At 36.2% G+C, this 23,381-nt stretch overlaps 1 protein-coding gene across 2 annotated transcripts; it reads left to right on the forward strand.

The window, feature by feature from the left end:
* The first annotated feature begins 1,789 nt into the window (after positions 1–1,789).
* Positions 1,790–23,381, forward strand: LOC113047543 (NACHT, LRR and PYD domains-containing protein 3-like). Of its 2 annotated transcripts, none has more exons than XM_026208913.1 (9): positions 1,790–1,921; positions 7,474–7,681; positions 8,722–8,793; positions 9,326–11,248; positions 13,765–13,935; positions 15,272–15,445; positions 20,532–20,693; positions 22,005–22,051; positions 22,134–23,381. In XM_026208913.1, the coding sequence occupies exons 2-9, from the start codon at positions 7,500–7,502 to the stop codon at positions 22,697–22,699; spliced, it is 3,297 nt and encodes a 1,098-aa protein (XP_026064698.1). In that variant the 5' UTR covers positions 1,790–1,921; positions 7,474–7,499; the 3' UTR covers positions 22,700–23,381. The 2 variants fall into 2 exon arrangements, with proteins under 2 accessions (XP_026064698.1, XP_026064697.1); XM_026208912.1 differs by having other exon boundaries at positions 8,719–8,793; positions 22,134–23,380.

Consider the following 23,381-nt stretch of genomic DNA (forward strand, 5'->3'; position numbering starts at 1 on the left):
ATTTAAGGCATAAACCCACAGCTTTAGAAAATGAATTGATAATATGTATAGCGAGTGGAATCTGCCTATCATGTTTTTTTTAAAAGGGGGGTTGTTTCATCAGCAAGGTGAGGGGAGGGCCCTGCCTAATGATTTAGATAGTTATGTGCAGCTTTATAAACCTGAGTGTGACGTCATGCTTTACAGCTGAGATTAACAGCTTCTCTGAATGAACTGACTTTCACAGGATCTTCAGGAGGAGACTGGAGTTGTATTTATCTTATTGTAACAAGCCTCTTGCACAGCAATCAGCAGACAAACATAGGAGAATCAGGCTAATTATAAAAGGGGAGGGTCAGGGGAGAGTGCTTATGATCAATTCTGCTTGAGTTTGGGCAGGACATGGCTGCACTTCCATCACTAATGTCTCAGCCTGCAACCGCTCTGATTCATAAAACTGGCCCATGCGCCAGTGATTCATTTCGATTTTTGATTTTGATGTGAATTACCAGGCTAATGTTTTCTTTGTTTCGTTTTAATTGGCACAGTCTCTGAGATTTTTATTATTTGTTAATGGTTGGAGATAGGAAGAAACATAGAAAGAAATGTCATCTATTCAAGACTTGGACTACAGTCTTTATAAGATGACAAGTGTGACAAATTTGGAGAATTAGTAACAGTGAAGCATACAGAATGTTCTGCATATGAAAGGGAGAGATTTCATTTGATTAAGAATTAGGATGGCTTGGGATTTGATCATATCTCTTTAAATGTATTGTTAGGAAATGGGTCAAGACAATCAAGAGTGCATGAAATATTGTTTAAATACCACAAAAACACAGGAACAGATGGAAAAAAGGAAGGGTTTTGGATGGAATATTAATCAACTTGCAGAAAGATATCAGATTGAAAATACAGCGTGTGGTATGTCTCCAGTGTGGGGGAGGTACCATCTTAAAACATTCCTGATGTTGAAATTTATTTGGAAATAATATACAAGAAAAGGGACTGGGAGGTAAGACCAGACAGAGTAGTGATGCTCTAATTCTGCTTCTGTGTTAACATCATTGCCCACACATCATTCACATATGAGACTTACTAAGAGTGAAATTTTTATGGCGTGTACAAAAAAAAAAAAAAAAAAAAAAAAAAAAAAAAAAATATATATATATATATATATATATATATATATATATATATATATATATATATATATATATATATATATATATATATATATGTCTCACTTTATTATCTGAATTGCATATTGTTATTGTTAATGCATAACATATTATATATATATATATATATATATATATATATATATATATATATATATATATATATATATATATATATATATATATATATATATATGTGTTAATGATAAACGAAACATTAGTGGTAGAAATAGGTGAGAACAAGTCATTATAATAAGGATGAGGCTTGGACACACTGGACTGAATGCATCAATATTTATTAATGATGTATGTAATATATATGATTGTAAAAAAAATGACGAAGAAAGGAATTAATAACATTCTTAAATAAAAAGGGAAAGGTAAATAAGGATAAGGGGGAACTTGTTAGAATATGAGTTTAATAAAGAACGCGTAGGCTGCTAATAAAATACATTTATAGAGTACATTGTTGAGCGAGAGGATTTCAAATCAGTCGCCTGATCTGGATTTTAGGGAAGCAGACCAGGGAAGTGCTCTGGAGGAGCTGGAGACACCTGGGAACCTGGTATACTTTCAAATTTAAGAAGAATTATAATTAATATCGCAATTTTTGTCACAGTTCACAAGTCATTTTTGAAGATAATAGCGATAACATAACTGCACAACAGTCATGTACTGTAGGTGGTGCCATGCATGTGGACTGTTATGCGCCAAAAAACTAAAGAAGAAGAAGAAAAAGGAGAGCCAATCTTGACGTTACGGTAGGTTCGTTGAAACGTCTCACAGCAGGTATTTTTCGTCTATAAAGACCGTGAGCTGAACTCAAACACGTTAAATATGTTCGTTACTCGCCTGATAGCGAAGAGAAGAGCAGCGCGTTTAGGACAGTTGCAATCTAGGCCTGAAGTATACTCCCAACCCTCGCTTATCTCAGTCTCTTTAATTCCAATCAAACGGATCTAAAGTCATGTCAAGTCTGCTTTATTGTCTATTTTTCCACATGTACAGTACATGCATACAGAGAATCGAAATTGCGTTACTCTCAGACCCATGGTACAGTAGATAGAGCCCAAAAATACAGATAAAAATACAACTATTACTATACAAGTATGTCATGTAAAAATATATATTATTAGTATACTAATGTCAACACTGCGGTTTACTTAGTTTTATACTAGATTTTCGTTTGACATTAGCGCAAAAGCCCGTTATGTTCTATCACTCTCGTCACATCAGCTTGGACACTAACGTTAGTGGTGGACGAACAACAAACTAACGAGTAAAAGAAAAGTAAAGACATTCGTTTTTACAAACATTTATTAATAGCATGAACTACCACTTTTAATATCACGTCAATTCCCCAATTCGTGTTCGCATAGAGGATCTAAACTCAAAGAGGAACTCAAACAGATAGTCTGCGCATGACCTGATGTTTTATTCGGACCCAGGAGGCGACATGAACATCACGAGCGCTAAACTCTCTAGCGCTGTGTGTTTAATTCATACTCGAAGCAGGAGGAGCTCTCGCGCAAGTAACAGGAAATGTACAATGTCCAGCTGCTGAATGTAAACTCTTGTTTTCACAGAAAAACGGAAACGTTTGGAAACAGGAAAACATAAAAAAATACGATTGCGGCAATATGGCTTATTTGTGTTTTTCAAGTCAGGTAATAAATGAAGTATATGAACAATGCAGTGCTAATTGACATGGCATTTACAGTATAGAAACTATTCTGGATTATTATGTGAAATAGTGTTTGTAGTATATATACATTAACAAATCATTATTATTGATTATTGTCCAGCAGTAATATAATTTCTAAGCCAATTAAGTCGTGGCCTAATGGTTAGGGTTGGACTCCCAATGGAAGGGTTGTGAGTTCTAGTCTCGGGCCGGACGGAATTGTGGGTGGGGGTAGTGCATGAACAGCTCTCTCTCCACCTTCAATACCACGACTTAGGTGCCCTTGAGCAAGGCATCGAACCCCCAACTGCTCCCCGGGCGCCGCAGCATAAATGGCTGCCCACTGCTCCGGGTGTGTGCTCACAGTGTGTGTGTGTGTGTGTGTGTGTGTGTGTGTGTTCACTGCTCTGTGTGTGTGCATTTCGGGTGGGTTAAATGCAGAGCACAAATTCTGAGTATGGGTCACCATACTTGGCTGAATGTCACTTCACTTTCACTTTCACTTTCACTTAAAAGCTAGGAAAAAAAAGTTTCCTATAAGTTTATGACTGGTAAAATTAAAGAAGTCTTTTCTGTTCGCCAAGCCTGCATATATTTGATTTAAAGTACAGTAAAACAGTAAACGTTTGAAATATTTTTAGCATTTAAAATAACTGTCTTCTATTTGAATATATTTTTAAATGTAATTTATTGTGATTTCAAAGCTACTTTTTTAGCTTTATTACTCCAGTCACACGCACATCATGTTGATATTCTGATTTGCTGAAATAATAATAATAATAATAATAACATTAATTATTATTATTATGTTGAAAACATCTGATTTATTTTAGGTTTCCTGAATAATAGAAAGTTAAAAAAAAATTTTTTATCCGAAATATTTATATTTTGTAATATTCTAGATGTCTTTATAATCATTTTCAAATAATTTAAAACATCCTAGCTAAATAAAAGTTTTTATAATTTATTTTCATAAAAATAAAAATATGATGACTTTTAATGGCTTTTAAATTGCATAGTGTATAAATGTTACAAAAGCTTTTTATTTAACATAATTTTTGATCTTTGGATCTTTCTTTTCATCAAAGAATCCTGAAAAAAAAAATTACTCAACTGTTTTAAATAATAATAATAATAATAATAATTAAAAAAGGTTTCTTGAGCAGCAAATCAGTATATTATTCCGCGTTTCCACCGAAATTTCTCGGAAGATTTGTACCAGGAACTTTTTTCCCCAGGAACTTTTTCCCCCCAGACCTGTTGCTTTCTGTGTTTACACCACGGTCTTAAGTACCAGGAAGATTAGGCAAATAGACTGGTGATGTAGGTCTGCGCGCGTTTCTCAATACAAAGTATTCTGATTTTGGATTTGCATCTTCGGTAGCTCAGACTTTGTGCATTCCACTCGCGAGTGTGATGTCCACGATGATGCAAGTCCGATAATACTGCAAACAGCAGCTTACTTGATAACTTCAGTCAGCTCACCTTGACTACTGCTATTTTCCTCACTGTATATTTACAATAAAACAAAAAAAGGATATCAAATACCACTGCCTCCTTTCATTTTCATTTAAACATAATAGTTGCAGAAATGTACTGAGTTCAGGGAAATACAGTCATTATAATGAAATGGAATATTATATTAGTTTGCCTTTTTTATTTTCATTTTAACATAGATAAATTGAATGCAGACCAAAGATAACCTGTTAGATTTACCCAAAACGAATTATATCTTATATTTAACCATTAAAGAGACATCAGAGCCAGCGGCACATATCAGAAGGACAAGCCAAGTAGAGCCTGCTTTCGGCGGATACATGAGGACTGAGCTCCCGCTGATCGCGTGTTCACCGTCTCAGAGTTCAGCGAAACACATTTTTAAAGCTGCAATATGTGATTTTTGTAATTGACCACAAGAGGGCGCATTTCCAACAATAACAAAGGAGAAGCTTGTTTATAAGTGCTATAATTGAAACTGAAACAGTCCATTTGCCATGTTATGTTATTTTCTCACAGGTAACGTTATTGATAAAAAAATGCTACAGTGACAGAATGTTCAGGCATGTGGTGTAATTCATATCTATTAAAATCATCTTTACTGTAACTGTTACGTTACTTGTTCAATAACAAAATAAATAATTGATTTGCTTACCTCTCTATCAATACACTCGCGAGAGCAGAGTCTCTGTCAAGTCCAAGATTTTCGCGCAGCTCTCTCCATCTCGTAAACGCCTGGCCGATATTTATCCTGGTTTTATTCCTCCGTTTGTCACAGTCTGCGTGTATCCGAATATGGACGCTTACATTTTACTGGCACTTCAATACTCGCCAAAGAGTAATCGTGATCCATAACAACGACAACCAAACCATACGCACGGCCGCATAACATAACCACCACTTCCGCATTTGACCATGTGATATTCCGCTGTGGTGGAACATCACATGGTCTACACCAGAAACAAAGTATAGAGCGGACATTGCGTCACTGAGAGGCGACATTTCTTTTCCGGGACGGCCAGTTATTTAAAATCGGAATTTCTCTGAAATAAAAAATCTTTGGAGATATTGTAAGTACACAACTGGAGGAAATATATCACAATGTGCAAGTTATTTTCGGAAGTTTTATTACAAAATTCCTCCATATTGGAGCTTTAAATAGGCGCTGTCTTTATAAATAAACTGCAGATTTGAGTTTTAAACAACTACATTCTCACCTGAAATACTTTTAAAATTACATTACATGACGCAATGGCAGTAATATAATGAAAATGATCAGAATAAATGGTGGTTAAAATCACAATGCTGCATGTGCTCATCCAATCAGCATGTTTAGTGTCCAAGTCCCGCCCCCAAAAGTTCCGGAACTTTGAAAAAGTACTACCTCGCCAGCAGGGACTTTCTCAGGGGCATTATTTTTACCCGGAACTTTATTTAGTTTCTGGTTCCTGCAGTGGAAACACACAGAGTCCCTAGTTCCTTGGTAAAGTTCCTGTGGTGGAAACGAGGCATCTTTAATAAAATATAAAAAAAATGTTTATATATATATATATATATATATATATATATATATATATATATATATATATATATATGGGCATTAATTTGTGTTATCTTACTATTATGTTTAGTTTTTTTTTTTTCATTTTGTTTTCAGAAAGTGATACACACGTGGACCTGTCCGCATTCAAGCATTTTATTCAGTGTTGTTAAATAGCTAAATCATTAACAGAAGATTTAGTTCACAAACAGTTGACAGTCATATGATTTTTATTAAAAATAATAAATCCTAAAATGTATCATTAGTAAATAACTTTTCACGCCATTAGTTGTGTGAACACTCAAGCTCCAAGGATATCTGTTCTTGACACATTTTGTGTCAGACTTATGAATTCCCTGGAGAAATCTGACTGACTGGATCATTGAATCGGTGATCAGTCTAGTTTGTGAATTAATCTATCGTGAACTGATTTAAAAATTCCACAATTCTAGCCTTTCATTTAACTAAAACAACTAAAAAGGGGGGAAATCTCATTCTGAAAGTATTGTTTTCGGACCCACTTTATATTTAACTGGCCTTAACTACTATGTACTTACATTTTAATTAATAATTTAGTACAATGTACTTATTCTGTACATACATGTTTTTACATTGTACTTATATAAAAAAAAACTACATGTAATTACATCTGTTTTTAATTTCTGTAATTACATTCATAATTACACTGTTGACCCATACTTTACACCTTAACCCACCCTTAAACTTACCCATACCTCCAACCCTCTCCCTAACCTTACCCCTATCCCACCTCAATAGTAGCAAAAGTGTTTTAAAATACAATATGAACACAATAAGTACATTGTACTTTTTTTTATGTAAGTACATAGTAGTTAAGGTCACCTAATATAAAGTGGGACCTTGTTTTCTTCAAATACACATTGGCCACAATTATTCACCCTTTATTCACCACACTCATTTTCTAGGGTTCAGGTCAGAAGACCTTCATTTTGTGCTCAGTGACACATTTCTGTGTTGATTTTGATGTTTGTTTTTGGGTCATTGATCTGTTGTAAGACAAACATGGCCCATCATAAGATTTCTATAGCAGATTCAGTCAGGTTTATTTTATTTTTTTATCTGTTGTTATTTGATACAATCCATGATGCCATGCATCTGAACAAGATGTTCAGGACCTCTGGCAGAAAAAAATTGGTCCATAACATTAAAGATAAAGCAGTATATCTCATTGTACACACAGGGTGCTTTTGAAGTTCCAGTAGTGTCTGACAACTGAATACTTTATGCTGGGGTTTGTTTTTGGATGAGAGCATTTTCTTTTCTTGATTCATTTTTTTTTTTTTTTTTTATGGAAACCCTCCCACACAACATCTGGTGATGTAGGTGCTGATTGATAATTTTTTTAAGGTTTTCTGACAATGAGACTCAACTTTTTTCTGTAATGCTCCCGCTGTAATCCTTGGAGTCTTTGGCCCTTCAAAGTTCAAACTCTCCTCCACACTGTGCATTAGGACGATCTAAACACGTCAGAATAGTCACTCTGTCATCAGTTGTTCAACCGTAATTTTATGAAGTGTGAAATGTCATTGTGTGGTTTCTGTTTCCACATACAGGCCTGAAATCCAGTGTCTCTTTTAGAATGAAGAGAAGCAGAAAAACAGCCTGTGAAATGAGTGCATATGAGGAGAGAGAGCAGGAGGCTCCTGTTGACACTCAGAGAGCATCATCTCCAGGATTCAGCTGTGTTTCTATGGAGAGTAACAACTTAAAGTTTGTGCCCTCTGAGCTCAGTGATGGACCTGCTGTGACCTTTGACCCTGTGTGAGTATCATGACATTGGGTGTGGATTTCTTTTAACATGATGCTGCTGATCCTTCTCTTTGAATATTTTAAGAAAGAAAAAAAAGTTTCTTCAGCGTGATTTAAATAGGTAAACTCTTTACAAACCTGCGTGATCACTGAGAAGAAAACTATGCTAAGAAACTTATTATATCAGTTGTAAATACTATATTAGGGATGTACCGATACCATTTGTTTCAGAACGAGGCCGAAATGGTACTTTTATTGTCAGTACTCGCAGATACTGAGTAGCATTTGTAATCAGCACTGGCACGGTATACTGTAATCACTGTTAGATACTTTCTTTTAACCCTGAAGGGAACATCATGCATAAATCGTGTAACAGTGATGAACAGATTTTATAACACATAAATCATATTTTTTATCATCTGAAACATGCTGCGACTTATATCCCAATGCCGCTCATATAATGCAGTTAAAGGGGTCATCTGGCATTGCTAAAAAGAACATTGTTGTGTATTTTGTTTAATGCAATGTGTTTATGCGGATTAAGGTTCAAAAAACATTGTTTTCTGTATAATGTACATTTTTTTGCTCCTCTACTTTTACAAAGCTCATCGTTCTGAAAAGCAAAGTGTACAATGATTCGCCAGTTATCCAGTGCATTGTGATTGGCTGAATACCTCAAATGTGTGATGGAAATGTTACGCCCCTTAACATACTGTGATGCCATCTCCTGGCACGACTAGACAAAACCATCAAAACCCATTACACATGAGGCATTTGTTGCATGCATTGGGGACATAATTAGTGATTATAATGACTTATACTGTGTTTTTATGCATTGCGTATCATGTGCGTAAACATGCACAAAACCATGTCTGCATTTGTGATCAGAGAAACGACTAGCAACAAGTGCTACTCTACACTGCTTAAAACTCAAGTTTGAATCATCAGTGGCAAATTCCTTAAGTATAAACAAATGTGACGACCCCTGGCTGGACTCAGATTTATCCAGTTATTATAATTTGTCTCTTTCTATTTCTCAACACCATCAGCAGGAAGAGAAAGAGAGCAGCTTCTCCACTGCAACCCCCTGATCTCAGTGATGAAGCAGTGGCCTTTGATACTGTGTGAGTATATTTATGTAGAGAGAGACATTCAACACAAGAACAAAAAATATACACAGAAATAACAAGAGAGAAACATAATTTTTTTTGTTTATTACTGTAATGACGTTATTTAGAGAGAGAAATAAACAGAAAATGTATTCTCTTTTTTGTTATCAAATATAACATTAAAATGAAAAACCGGATATAAAGAAAAATAACTGAAAAATAAAAAATCAATAGGTTGTTTGTTAAATAAAGCTGCTTTGTTAAATAATGCTCTTTGTGTGCTTCTCTGTCTTCTCTAATCTACTTTTTGTCTAATTACACAAAAGTTAAGAGACACAGTGGGATTTTTGCATCAGTGAAATATTGACAGTAATAAGAAGTGTCTGTTGGCAAAAAACAATTTATTATGATCCAAATTAGCTTATCAATCAAACTGTCTAAATGTGGTTGTTGTATGATTTCAAGTAGATAAATGGATCATTTTATATTTTTAAAAAGTTATTTCATATTTGTTTTTGTCTGCTTTGCTTAATGTCTATCTTTCAAGAGGTGGGAGAGCTGACCAGATCAGATATGTGTCCTGTCCATCCAGCACATCCTACTATAGTCAGAACCACATCAATTATCATGACACAGAAACAGATCTGCAAGTTGATTCTCATCAACTAGTGCATGATGATCTGAAGAAAGTCAAAGACCAGCACAAAACCAGCATGAAGAACAAGTATGAGAGCTTATTTGAGGGAGTCAAACTACAAGAGAATCAAACCCTCCTGAACAGTATTTACACACAGCTGTACATCATAGAGGGAGAGAGTGAAGGAGTGAATGAAGAACATGAAGTGCTACAGATGGAGAAAAGTTACAGGACACTCCAAGACACTCCAATCAACTGCAATGACATCTTTAATCCTTTACCTGAACCAGGATATGAGGAGAAGAGAAGAGAGAAGAAAGACACAATAAAGACTGTTCTTACTAAAGGCATCGCTGGAATTGGAAAAACCGTCTCTGTGCAGAAGTTCATTCTGGACTGGGCCGAGGGAAAAGCCAATCAGGATGTAGATTTCATGTTTGTGCTTACATTTAGAGAACTGAACTTGATTAAAGATCATCAGTACAGTCTTCACAGACTTGTGCTTGACTTTCATCCTGAACTTCAGTATCTGGACTCAAAGATTTATGATGAATGTAAAGTTGTGTTCATCTTTGATGGTCTGGATGAAAGCAGAATTACACTGATGTTTTCAGACGGTCAGAAAGTTTCTGATGTGACTGAGATTTCATCAGTGGGTCTGTTAATGTCAAACCTCCTGAGAGGAGATCTGCTTCCCTCTGCTCTCATCTGGATCACCACCAGACCAGCAGCAGCCAATCAGATCCCCTCTAACTACATCAACCGTGTGACAGAGATTCAGGGATTCAATGACCCTCAGAAGGAGGAATATTTCAGGAAGAGAATCAGTGACGAGCATCAAGCCAGCAGAATCATCTCACACATCAGAAGAGCAAGAAGCCTCCACATCATGTGTCACATACCCATTTTCTGCTGGATCTCATCTACTGTGCTTCAAAACATCCTGAAACAAGATCTCAATGTAGAAATACCTGAAACTCTGACTGAAATGTACATCTACTTCCTGCTCATTCAAACAAAGATGAGGAACCAGAATTATGAAGAGAAATTACTGCAGTCCAACAGAGATGTGATTGTGAAACTTGCTGAACTGGCTTTCAATCATCTGATGAAGGGCAATGTGATGTTTTATGAGGAGGACCTGAGAGAGAGCGGCATAGACGTCACTGACGCCTCAGTGTATTCTGGGATTTGCACTGAGATCTTTAGAGAAGAATCTGTGATTTATCACAGGAAGGTTTACAGCTTTGTTCATCTGAGCTTTCAGCAGTTTTTTGCAGCACTGTATGTGTTTTTCTGCTATTTACACAAGAACAGTGAGGTTCTGAAGATGTTCCTGACAGGAAAGAACAGAACTCAGTGTGAGAAAGTTTCTCTGGATGTGTTTCTGAAGGAAGCAGTGAATAAAGCATTGAACCATGAAAATGGACACCTGGATCTTTTCCTTCGATTTCTTCATGGCATCTCACTGGAGTCCAATCAGAGACTCTTACAGGATGTGCTGATACACACAGATAACAACCCAGAGAGCATCAAGAACATAATCCAAAACCTCAAACGAGGACAAAAAAACAATGTCAGTCCAGAACGATGGATGAATCTGACACACTGCCTTTTTGAAATGAAGGATAATTCTGTTAAAGAAATGAAGGCTCTTTTAAAATCTAAAGCAAAAAATAAAAGTCTTTCTCTTGCACAATGTTCAACTTTGGCAAACATGATCCTGATGTCAGAGGAGGTGCTGGAAGAGTTTGACATTAATAAGTACAACATAAAATCAAAAGAGGGCAGAAAGAGACTGGTACCTGCTGTGAGGAACTGCAGAAAAGCTGTGTGAGTGTGAAAATCAAATAGTTTTGCAAAATGAACATCATTTGAAAGTTGTGAGGGGGGCTTGATGAGTATTTTCAGAGTGCGTGTTCACAAGCATAAAACATTAGTGATGGGAGGTTCGACTCTTTTCCATGAACCGGTTCTTTCGGACGGTTCGTTTAAATAAACCGGTTGAAAAAACAGCGGTTCTTTTACACTCAACGTAATGACGTCACTGACGATGACGTAATGGCGTCGCGTCTATCAAACATTCAAATATATAAAGTTAGTAATCAATCAGTTAAAAACCTCATAATCATGAAACGTTTACAAGTTTTGCAACAACGCAGCCAAATACGGTAACAGTAATAATGTGCATACGGGGATTTAAGTTTTGAAGATATAAAGTAAATAAATTAGGTGTCATCAGCGCAGAAACCATGATCCACTTACTATACATAATCCATTGCGATATATTTGTTATTAAATAAACTTGCGTTTCACCAGACTGCCCTTCATTCAAACCCTCGGTTTACCCGCGCTCATAACATTAGCACAGAATCAGTTCAGAATCAATCACCAAAAGAATCAGTTTGGTTCAGACTCGCAGTGAGTCAGTTGGCTTTACGCTGAATCACGCATGCGCAGTATCATCAGCTCCTCGGTTCTCGAAACGGGCCGGACGCGTCCGAAAGAAATGGTTTTCAGTTCAGTGTACTGATGATCCGAAAACTGATGCAACCGGTTCTTGACTCGAAAACGAGAATCGCTCTAACCAGCACGTGCTGCATTTCAATATCCTCAGCTGCTCTACTCTCGTTTTCATGTTCTGTTTAGTACAAACTCAATTTGTGAATGTGTCATCGATTCTCGATTCAGTGTAGTGGTGATCCTAAAACCGATGCAACTGGCTCTTGACTCGAGAACGAAAACTGCTCCAGTAGTGGGCGTGTTCGTTCGTCATCTGGCTCGGCTCGGTGTTTATCTTCAGTTCGGTCTTCACAGCAGTTCAGTCAGTGTACTGTTTGAGTAAATGAATTACTCCGGGATATTGGTTTATTCTGACTCAGAGGGAGTGTCAGTCACGTAAAAAAAAAATTATCATCTTAAGTAATTTGTGGATTAATGCTTATTGGAGACGCGATGCATTTCAAACGATTCAGTTCGATTTGGTGAACTCGTTCAACCGGTTCACTAAGAAGAACTGGTTAAATTGAACGATTCCTTCACAAATCGGACATCACTATAAAACATAATTGACTGTGTCAGCTTGACAACCACCTTACTTCAGTAGTATACCAAATGAGTTTTGTGCCAAAATAGTTTGGCCTATACATTTTTTTATGTGGATATTGAGATACAAGTGAAGTACAAAGCTTTGTTTACAAAAGCAATAATTAATTAATTATCAGACAAATGTTACATCACAACCATGGAAACATTTGAAATCAAGCTAAATGAGAGAGGTGTGTGAGCTCATAAACTAAGTCATACACAGCTTTGTGTTCTGTTTTATGGGCAGGTGAATTCAATTTCTACAAATCTAACAATATTTCATAAATTGTTCAACCAGAACATATTTTTCTTTTCCTAAATATTCACAGTGTCACCCTCTATTTTTGAAGTGCATTCAAAAAATTTATTTTCATGAGTTCCCTCATTTCAGTTAAATTTGGCCATGCTGTACTAATTAATTTAGTAAAAAGTATTTAAATCTTGGCAACATCAAATATAAAGGTCTTGCTCATTTGAAATATATAATTTTCTGTTTGCTATAATTTGAAAACAATTTCAATTACTTTGGAATACTGGCAAAAAAACATGAAAATATGAAACAATATTTTCCTGGTCTAGTCCAGGTCAACCGCCCTCTCAAAGTGCCAGATATATGATGAAAATATTATCCTTATGGAGAAATATAATCTATTCAATGTAACTGGTTAACATGATAAATAATCATTTATAGTAGGAAAATATTAAATTAAAGTCAACATAAAATATTTTGAATTAAATATTGTAGTGTTTATTCTAAACCTTTTAAAATTTTGAGTGCCCAGAAAAGTGTTATATAAATCTAATAAATGTTATTATCATTATGACAACATTAGTCTTTGCACAAGGCAAACAATTGTATTTTTTAACATGAATGACATAACCTTATGTAGAATGCACTCAGTCAATGTCTCTCTCTCTCTCTCGTTTAGTGTCGTTGCTCATCCATGTGGTGGTCGTTCTCAATTAATAAAAATGTTTTTTTATGCAAGGTTATTGGCAGGTATTTCGGTGGAGAGAAATCCCCTACAATTCACTCGGATAGATGTCACAGTAGAAAAGATAATCTCAACTTCCATTTCAGTCCGACTTAATTATTTGTAATTGCATTCAGCTATTAAAAGATTCCAAAATAAAGTTCTGTAAAATTAAGAAAAAAATAATTGAAGCATCACACACAAAATATGACTTTGATAAGTCCAATCTTTAGTTCCTGATATAAAGACCAGAGAGTGAATGCATTTTAACCATTTCTCCCTTTTCAGATTAACATCCTGTAATCTCACTGATCAGCATTATGAAATTGTGGGTTCAGCTCTACAATCATCAAACTCCCTTAAAGAGCTGGACCTGAGTAACAATTATCTGCAGGATTCGGGAGTGAAGCTGCTCTGTGCTGGACTGAAGAATGTAAACTGTCAACTCAACATACTGAGGTTTGGATTTCACATTTAATCTTCCAGTATGTTAACCCTTGGTGAACCCTCTGGAGCATTCAGTTGCAGCAGAAAAAACTTCAAATACTTTGTTGTTTTTGGTTGTACAGATAATGGTAACATATGATACAAAACTGTAAAACAGAAAAACTGTGCACTTTCTGCCATTCTTGTCTCTGTGAACTTTTACTTTTAAATGAACCATAGTTATTAAGTGGAGATCACGATGCTGGCTCAACATTTATTAATTTATTTATTTTATTTATTTGATAGGGACAGTGCATATGAATGAACATAGCTTTTCAGTAATGAACATATGCCAAAGTTAGCCCCCAGGCTATTTTACATTTCTAGTCCCATGTAAGGTCCTCAACAAACATTGTGTTGTCTGTCAGCCATGGGTGATCGTTAATCGGCCCAACCCTAAAGATTACTCTTAATTCTTCCATGCAAAGACTGCAACTATTTTGACACTAGTTTAAAGTCCCATCTAGAGTTTGTAAATTATACTAAAATGCATCCTTATCCTGTATCTTATCAAGGGACAATATTATAGAAATTAAACTAGGGTATATTTTAGAATATTCAATGTGGCAGTTTTTGGGGTTATTATCATGTTGAAAAACTGCCATCCTGCCCTGTTTCTGAAGGGAGGGCATCATTTTCTGCTTAGGAATGTCACAGTACATGTTGGAATATATGTTTCCCTCAATGAAGTGTAGACTCATGTCTCAGTTTTTTAAAGCCAGCTTCTGCACCTGATGCCCAGCGCGAGGACTCAACTTCCTTAATTGACCCATGAAATGTCTGTTCCAAGTGGAAACCATCTTAGAAAAACTTGTATTATCCTGGCCACTGTACTGTAATTCAGTATTAGGGTGTAAACAATCTTCCTATAGCCTGGGCCATCATTGTGGAGAGCAACAATTTGTTGTCACTTAGGGTCTACTCACTTTTGTTGGCAGCTATTTTGACAACAATGGCTGTATGTTAAGTTATTTTCAGAGGATAGTAAATCTAAACTGCTTTACAATTTGCACATTGACTACTCAACAAGTAACATTAATCAAAACATAAATTGTTGTGATTTGTGTTTTTGTACCATTTATACAGTCCTCTTATAAGGGGTGTTGTTCCACAGCATCCCCACATCCCGTGTCTAAAATAAAAAAATATATCTTAAAATGAAGCATGTTAACATTAAAACATTTTTGCAGATCAACTGGCTGTTTGGTGAAAATTATGACTGTGACATCTGGCCTGCAGGTCACATCTTGAAGCACTTTTGTTATTGTATTATGTCTTTATTACATTAACACTTAGAATGCTTTTGTAGATTATCTGGCTGTTCGGTGACAGAAGAAGGTTGTGCTGCTCTGGCATCAGCTCTGAGTTCAAACCCCTCACATCTAAGAGAGATGGATCTGAGTAACAATGACCTGCAGGACTCAGGAGTGAAGCTGCTATGTGCTGGACTGAAGAGTCCTAACTGTCAACTCAACATACTTAGGTATAAAATATATGTTTTTAACTCACAGTGCATAGCATTCTGGGAAACATACAGCACCTGGTCTTTAATAAAAAAAAGAACTAATTGAATGGATTAGATGATAGAAAGATTTTAGCAAATCAATCTTTGGCTCAAAACAAGCCAAATTATATATGCATATTCTAAATACACCAGTAATCATCAGCACTTATTGGGTAAAATCAATGCATTTAGGAGGGTTTTTTTTGTGTGTGTGTGTGTGTGGGGGGGGGGGGTTAATCTGAGGTGTTTCAAATCAGATCCAAGGGGTACCCCTCACTTGAAAAGCATTCAGTTTAGGGACTTCAGAAAGTAAACGTAAAGGCTGTTTGGAGGCATCAGAACGTGTGTGTATATATATATATATATAGGGGTGTCTGAATTTTCGAATCTTGCTGATATACGACTTATTGTTGAATCATATGTTTGGGAGTGGGGCAAAATACATTAACAAGAGTCAAGTCAGACATTCGACTAACATAATTACTGATGTTAACAAACAGGGAAAATTTGTAACGAACACCTTGCAGATATAAATGGGGTAAATAATATTTTATTTTTTGATTAACAGATAGCTAACAATTATCATTGACGAAACTATAATTATATTTATAAATTAAAAATTACAATAGTGCTTTCATTATAACGTTAGCCTTAAACGTTTGCATGTTCTGCATTTCTGTTTTGAGCTGCGCGCACTGAAGATAACCAGTAGAGTGACGCATTTGATAGCAAGTTTTTAATCAATGGCATTCAACTCATAATTTCATACAGAATACACTTTGTTATTTATACAACAAAATGTCACTATTAAGACTTAAAGGCTGTTTGCAAAAAAGGCCCGAATGCACATTGTAATAAAGTCAATGTTCAATCAGGGTAAGAAGGAAGGAGATCACGGTCGGCGTTTTGAGGCTCGTGGGATATTTTATTACTTGAACAAAGAAAAACAATCGTCACATGCGCATACACTTCAAAATATTTTTCTACTTCACAATACTGCAGCCTTCGTATCTTTGGGCTTCCAGCTCCTCCGCTTCTCCCTCCCACGAGTCCTCAGCTCTCTCCACTCTCACCGGTCCTCAGCTGGCTTAAATAACGGTTCCCCACGCCAATCACTGCAACGAGATATAGGTGTTAATCGTTTTTCGTTGTAGTTTGACCGGCTCATGCTGTGCGCTGAAGAGATATCACCGTAGTACTACAATGAAGAGCTTGACTCAAAACCAAATGCATCTTATATCAAGTAAATAATATATCCACAATATATATACAATAAAATAAAATAAAGTTTTCACCATAATTTGTCTACATCACAAAGTTTAGAGTTTTGTATCCAAAACATTGTATTCATAATGTGAGGCGCATTGTAAACAAACAGCTTTTTATTCAGTATTGTTAAGGTAAATTTTTTATGTCATGTCAGACCTTTCAGAAATGTTTGCATTACACTGTAATGTCTTATTCTAACTAGTCTTATTCACTAGTAGTGGTATGCATATACAATTTTGCTTTCCTGCTGTTAAGAGAATGCAGTGCTTAACTTATCTGAATGATACATCCAGTCCTGCTTCCTCAAAGTTTATAATTTTCATGTATTTTAGGCCTTGTCAGATTAAACTTAAAGTGTTTTAAACTTTTAACTAGTACCCCCATAACGGGACTCACAGCTGAAAATGACCTACCTGACTTAAAATTGTAATAGCTCCTGACTTCCGTCTGCTATACACACAATTTTCTTTGGAAAGAAGACACTTTGGGCTTTACTACCCATCAGGGGTGGTTCTAGGGTGAGTGGAGATACAGGGCTTAGCCCAGAAAAATCCATGTATGTGACTTTTTATTTTAATAAATCAGAAAGATTTACCTTGTTTAAAATATACAAAAACAATTACAAAAATAAATAAACAAATTTAAAACATTTTATTTAAAGTTTATCCCTTGTATCCTGACACATATGCTGATGTGGTCAGTACCTGGATGGGAGACCTCCTGAGAAAACTAGGTTGCTGCTGGAAGAGGTGCTAGTGAGGCCAGCAGGGGGTGCTCACCCTGTGGTCTGTGTGGGTCCTAGCACCCCAGTGTAGTGATGGGGACACTATACTGTCAACAAGCACCGTCCTTCGGATGAGACGTTAAACCGAGGTCCTGACTCTCTGTGGTCATTAAAAATCCCAAGATGTCTTTCAAAAAGAGGTAGAGGTGTGACCTCGGCATCCTGGCTCAATTCGCCCATTGGCCTCTGACCATCATGGCCTCCTAACAATCCCCATATCTGCTGATTGGCTTCATCACTCTGTCTCCTCTCTACCAGTAAGCTGGTGTGTGGTGAGCGTTCTGGCGCAATATGGCTGCCGTCGCATCATCCAGGTGGATGCTGCACACTGGTGGTGGATGAGGAGATACCCCCTGACTATGTAAGCACTTTGAGTGTCTAGAAAAGTGCTATATAAATGTAAGGAATTATTATTATTATTATTAATTATTATGTTGTGTCTCTATCTCACTTTTTTTGTCTCTGTCTCTGTTTTATTTTATTTTCCAATCAAGCCTGACTGGCTACACTCAACCTGTTAGAACAGGGATAAGAAGCAAACATTAAACAGTTCACTTGACATACTCTTACTCTACAAAGATATACCGGTCAAAGGACTTTATCTCTGTGTTTATGTACACTTAAAGCCAAGTATAATTATAAACGCAGGGCTCTATACAGTTATTTTTGAAGGAGCACTTACACAGCACTTACAAATTGCATAAATAGTCGTATGAGGCTAATGTATCAAATATAAAATTTGAAATACAGAAATAGGAAATTATGAAAAAAATTAGAATGGTACTTTGCCACTAGGTGGCGGCATGCCACTGCCTTAGTGAGTGAGTCGGTCAGCCATTTAATCAATAGATTCGTTTGAAACGGATGATTTATTCAAAGAAAAAGTACGCAAAAAGTTACTCAAGCAAATGTATTCAGTAAACAGCACTGTGTGTTGCTGCAGAGCACAATAACATGCTTTGTTTGGAAACATTTCCTTTGCGAAATGTGTCTTTTTTTATTATCTTGTTTATTGAATTTTTGTCCTGACAGAAAGGTCTGCCACAGACCGTGCTTAGGAAACATTATAACCGCTCAGTGTGTGTGTGTGTGTCCTAAAGACTGTACTGCAAACTGTTAACTGTTAGATGTTCAAAATGTAACGTTAAATACTACACGCCAACAAACCGCCTGCCTCCAAAATATCTAATTTCATTGGCTGGATCGTACAGACACTCATCGATGGTTGACCAGTTTACATGTCAGTCAGAAGCACTAGACTCAGTAGACGGTTTTCATCGGATGTGAATGACAACGCGTAAATTTACAGACACTGTGGACGTGAAGGTCGAGAGATATTTATTTATTTATTTAAATTCTATTATAAATTACTTTATTGGGCATGAAAACTCATTGATGGCATGGTGATAATAAAAACATTCAGGGCTTTACTGAAAACATTCGGGGCTCCAGCCCCCTTAGCCCACCCCTAACGCCGCCCCTGCTACCCATCATCCAGAGTTGAAAATGTTCAAAAAGATAAAAAGTGATGAAAAAAGGGAAGTTAAGTGAAAAAGTACTGCATTTTTTATATATGTTTTGATATGTACTGTTTACACAAATTTAGAAAATATATTACTTATAAGCTTTCTAATGAAAAATAGTGATCTGTCGTTGATGCTTGAGACTTAGATCTTTATAATGATATATAGTTTGTAAAGATGATTTTTTTCCCATTTCATTTAATCTATTCATAAACATTGATGTTTGCAAACAAAGAGCGTTGAGTGTGTCGGTGTCAAGGTGCGGGTTAACCTACTGGGGTCGATTAATGTGTTTACGTGTTATGAGGCATTTTCTCCTGATAACATTTTACTAGTTAGACTTTTTCCAAAGACTTTTTCCAAACTATAATACTTGACTAAATGTATAATCAAGTGAAACATTATGAAGTTTCAATAACAATATACAATACTATACCATTCGAAAGGTTGATGTAAATAATATAAAACTAACAAATAAATGTAATTGTAACAAATGTAACAAACAATGCTTTCTTTCAATTTATTTAAAAAATATTCTCAGGTCTTTTCAACATTAATAATAATAATAATAATAATAATAATGATAATAACAATACATTTTGTTTGTTTTTTGTTTTTTGTAGAAACTCTTCTTTCTAAGTGACACAGCTCACAGAAATGCTCATTATGCAGCTCATTATGCGGGCATTTGTCTTCTCAGTTGTAAATCACAATGATATTCATGATAGTTGATGCCACTCGCAAATGACTTTTACCAACAAAAAGTGTCTTAGAAATTCTAAATCAATATATTGTTTTCTGTGAGTGAGTAAACAATATGATACAGAATTCAATTCAGAAAAAAAAAAAATCCTAGGTTACAAGCTCCAGTTCTCAAAAGTCCCGGGAACCAATGTTCTGTATGTGTTTTATTGCCTTATTCAAGTGATTTAACATTTTTAGTTTTTCACTAACCAGGCATAACAGTTTTGTTCTCAAAAACACAATCATGTACATGCATGCTGCTCACATATTATTATAGCCCAGTTTGTGCTGATTAGAGTGAGATTAGACTTTAGCCATTTAGATGTTTATAAGAAACTGAAAAAAAGCAGAAATGTCAGGGCATGACAAAACTTCTCCTGGCCCCAAAAATACCCTTAGACTCCAGAGGGTTAACAAGTTAAGCCATTCAAGCATGAGACGGTGCAAAAGAGATTTCATTGTGGTACTCTCAACTCTCAGTGTGGTACAAATTGACCTTGCAAAAAGTCCTTTAAAAATATTCATGTAGGTATAACAGAAATCCAGGTAGGACATGTACACAGAAATTAAAGGAACCTGCATCATCTTCACAGTATACATACAATTTTAATTAAATCTTAATCTATGTATTTAATTTATTCAATCAAGAGCATTGAGTGATTTTCAAATTTGCTGTTTGATAAATATTAAGACATACAGCAACTGGAATATTAGGCTGCTGTTACTTTAAAACTTGCTGTTGTAGACTATCTGGCTGCTTGGTGACAGAAGACGGATGTGCTGCTCTGGCTTCAGCTCTGAGTTCAAACCCCTCACACCTGAGAGAGCTGGATCTGAGCTACAATCACCCAGGAGAATCAGGAGTGAAGCTGCTCTCTGAAACACTCTGCCATCTGGACAAACTGAAGTAAGCTGAGTATTAACAGTCATCGTATCTTCTGTGATTGTGAGAGAATCTCTCATTGTTTTTATGGTTGTCATGAGATGCTGCTTTGATTCTCACAATAAAAGAAGCCCAACTTCCTTTAAAACCTAAAATACTGAATTATTTCTGACTAGGATATTAAGCTTCACAGAGACTCTATGAGAACATTGTATGCCATTTTATTTTTACCTGGATCGAAGTTTTCTTTAAGGCTGGCTACACATTTGAAGAATTTAAAGCAGATTTTATATTGATTTGCACCCCTGAATGAATGGGGGCATGGCCCGATTCGAGGCTTGTTGCAAATATTTTTTTGTCCGAAGAAATCCCTTATCGTGTGGTGTCATTATGATTATTTACTTGCTAATTTGCCAACGATATGACACTGATTTGAACTTTTTTTTACAGACCATTAAATGCTTGTAAATGGTGTAATTAAATAGTTTGTCCAGCAGAGCCAATCCATTGTTTGCTACTGGTGACCTGGATAAAACTCTTTAAAATGTAAGTGTATAGAATGCCTGATGAGAGGCCTGTTTCAGAAACAGTTAGGATAAAAGAACATTTATGTGAAATCTTGTTTGATTTATGAATGACTGATGCATTTGACTCAAATTTAGGTTTATTAATTTGTTAAAACTATGTAATCCATATAGATGGGAAATGTTTATACAATTGAAATACCATAATTACTCAAATAAAAACTGGGGCCTTTATTTACCTTAACTGCAGAAGGTAACAGGCTTTTATTTGAAGCAGGTTCAGTTCAGAATCAATCACTAATAGAAACAGTTTGGTTCAGACGCGCTGTGTGTCAGTCTGCTTCACGCTAAATCATGTATGCACAGTATCATCAGCTCATCGGTTCTCTAATCGGACACCTCCGATGGAAACAATTCTCGGTTCAGTGTACTGGTGATCCGAAAAACCGATGCAACTGGTTCTTGACTTGAGAATGAGAACTGCTCCAGCAGTGGGCGTGTATGTTTGTTATGTGACTCTGCTGATTATCCACATAAATTGTCCCCCTTTATTTAAGACCGGCCTTATTTGTCCTTGTTGACCACGCCCCCGGCCACTATCAGAGGCCCGGTGTTTATTTGACTACTGGTTTTTATTTGAGGAATTACGGTAAAAAAAAAAAAATGTTGTTGTTCTGATTAAGGATGCAGATTGCCTGAGACCTATCAAATGGAAAAAAAAGAATTGTGTTCTCAATATGAGAATATTTTGTATGTTTGTGTGAGGAACTAATAGACACTGTGTGTGTGTGTGTGTGTGTGTGTGTTTTAGTGTGGATCATGGAGGAGAATTCAGGATCACATCAGGACTCCACAAATGTAAGTCCTCAATCAGACGCACAGTTTTCTTTTTTGTGGTTAAGTTTTGAATGTATGTTGTAATGTGTTTCTTTGTGTTCAGACGCCTGTGATCTCACACTGGATCCAAACACAGCAAATGTTTTCCTCATTCTGTCTGAGGAGAACAGAAAGGTGACATATGTGAAAGAGGAGCAGTCTTATCCTGATCATCCGGACAGATTTGATGGGTATAATCCACAGGTTCTGTGTTCAGAGAGTCTGACTGGACGTTGTTACTGGGAGACTGAATGGAGTGGAAATTATCCTGAAATAGCAGTGGCATATAAAGAAATCCAGAGGAAAGGAGTGAGCTGGAGTTATGACTGTGTGTTGGGATATAATGAAAACTCCTGGAGTCTGGTCTGCTCTGATCACATATTCACTGTCCGTCACAATAATAAGGAAACTGTCATCTCTGTTGATCCAGACTCCTGTAACAGAGTAGCAGTGTATCTGGATGAATCGGCCAGCTCTCTGTCCTTCTACAGCGTCTCTGACACACACACACTCACCCACTTACACACATTTACACACACATTCACTCAACCTCTCTATGCTGGATTTAGAGTTTATTACAACAACTCTTCAGTGTCTCTGTGTCACACTAAACACACACACACACACTGACTGACACACACACACACAACTGACTGACACACAAACAGAGAGAGAGTCTGGTCACCTCTGCTTGTAGGGACTCTACTTTGATTTTTAAGCTTTTGTATCCATGGGGACCTCTATTTAGGTCCCCACCATGACACAAGTCCCCATGAGTCTGTGTGTTTTCAGGTTTAAGTCCACAGGATATATAAACTTGGTGGCTGGACCATGAGGGTAGTTGAACAAATTCAGTGTTACAGGATTAGTTTCAAACCAAACCACTCCAATCTGGCTTTGTTGGTACCATGATGCTGATCAACTCGGGCTTTGATCCTGAGTTTGTGTAGGGCATACACATGATTGTGTGACATCCCTGCCAAATATCCAATCATGAGCCTTGGTTGAAGGTTAAGATATTGAAATGTTTGATGAATTTAAATGTATTTACAATTAAAAAAATGCTTGTTCATGAAAGAGGACAAATAAAATAAATGATATTGTTCTATCAGTGCAGTCACAAGTGGAACTTAAGTTAGTTTTATATAGTTGAAAATGAACAGCAATAGAGAATCAAGCATGTAAGGTCACAGTCATTTTTAAAAAGCATTATCTATTGATTCTACAGGTTATTTACATTACATATAATCTGTCTGTATTAACATCCATTTAAAATAAATGATTTATAACAACTGTTGAACTAAAATTGCTT

Source organism: Carassius auratus, chromosome 28, assembly GCF_003368295.1.
Source record: "Carassius auratus strain Wakin chromosome 28, ASM336829v1, whole genome shotgun sequence".
In the NCBI taxonomy this organism is placed as follows: domain Eukaryota; kingdom Metazoa; phylum Chordata; class Actinopteri; order Cypriniformes; family Cyprinidae; genus Carassius; species Carassius auratus.

What these genes read in the sequence shown, in the direction of transcription:
- LOC113047543 (XM_026208912.1), top strand. Translation starts at nt 7,500, where the DNA reads ATGAAGAGAAGCAGAAAAACAGCCTGTGAAATGAGTGCATATGAGGAG. An exon ending in TGTCAACTCAACATACTTAG is followed by an intron (nt 15,446 to 20,531) that starts GTATAAAATATA and finishes TTGCTGTTGTAG; the next exon opens with ACTATCTGGCTGCTTGGTGA. An exon ending in TGCCATCTGGACAAACTGAA is followed by an intron (nt 20,694 to 22,004) that starts GTAAGCTGAGTA and finishes TGTGTGTTTTAG; the next exon opens with TGTGGATCATGGAGGAGAAT.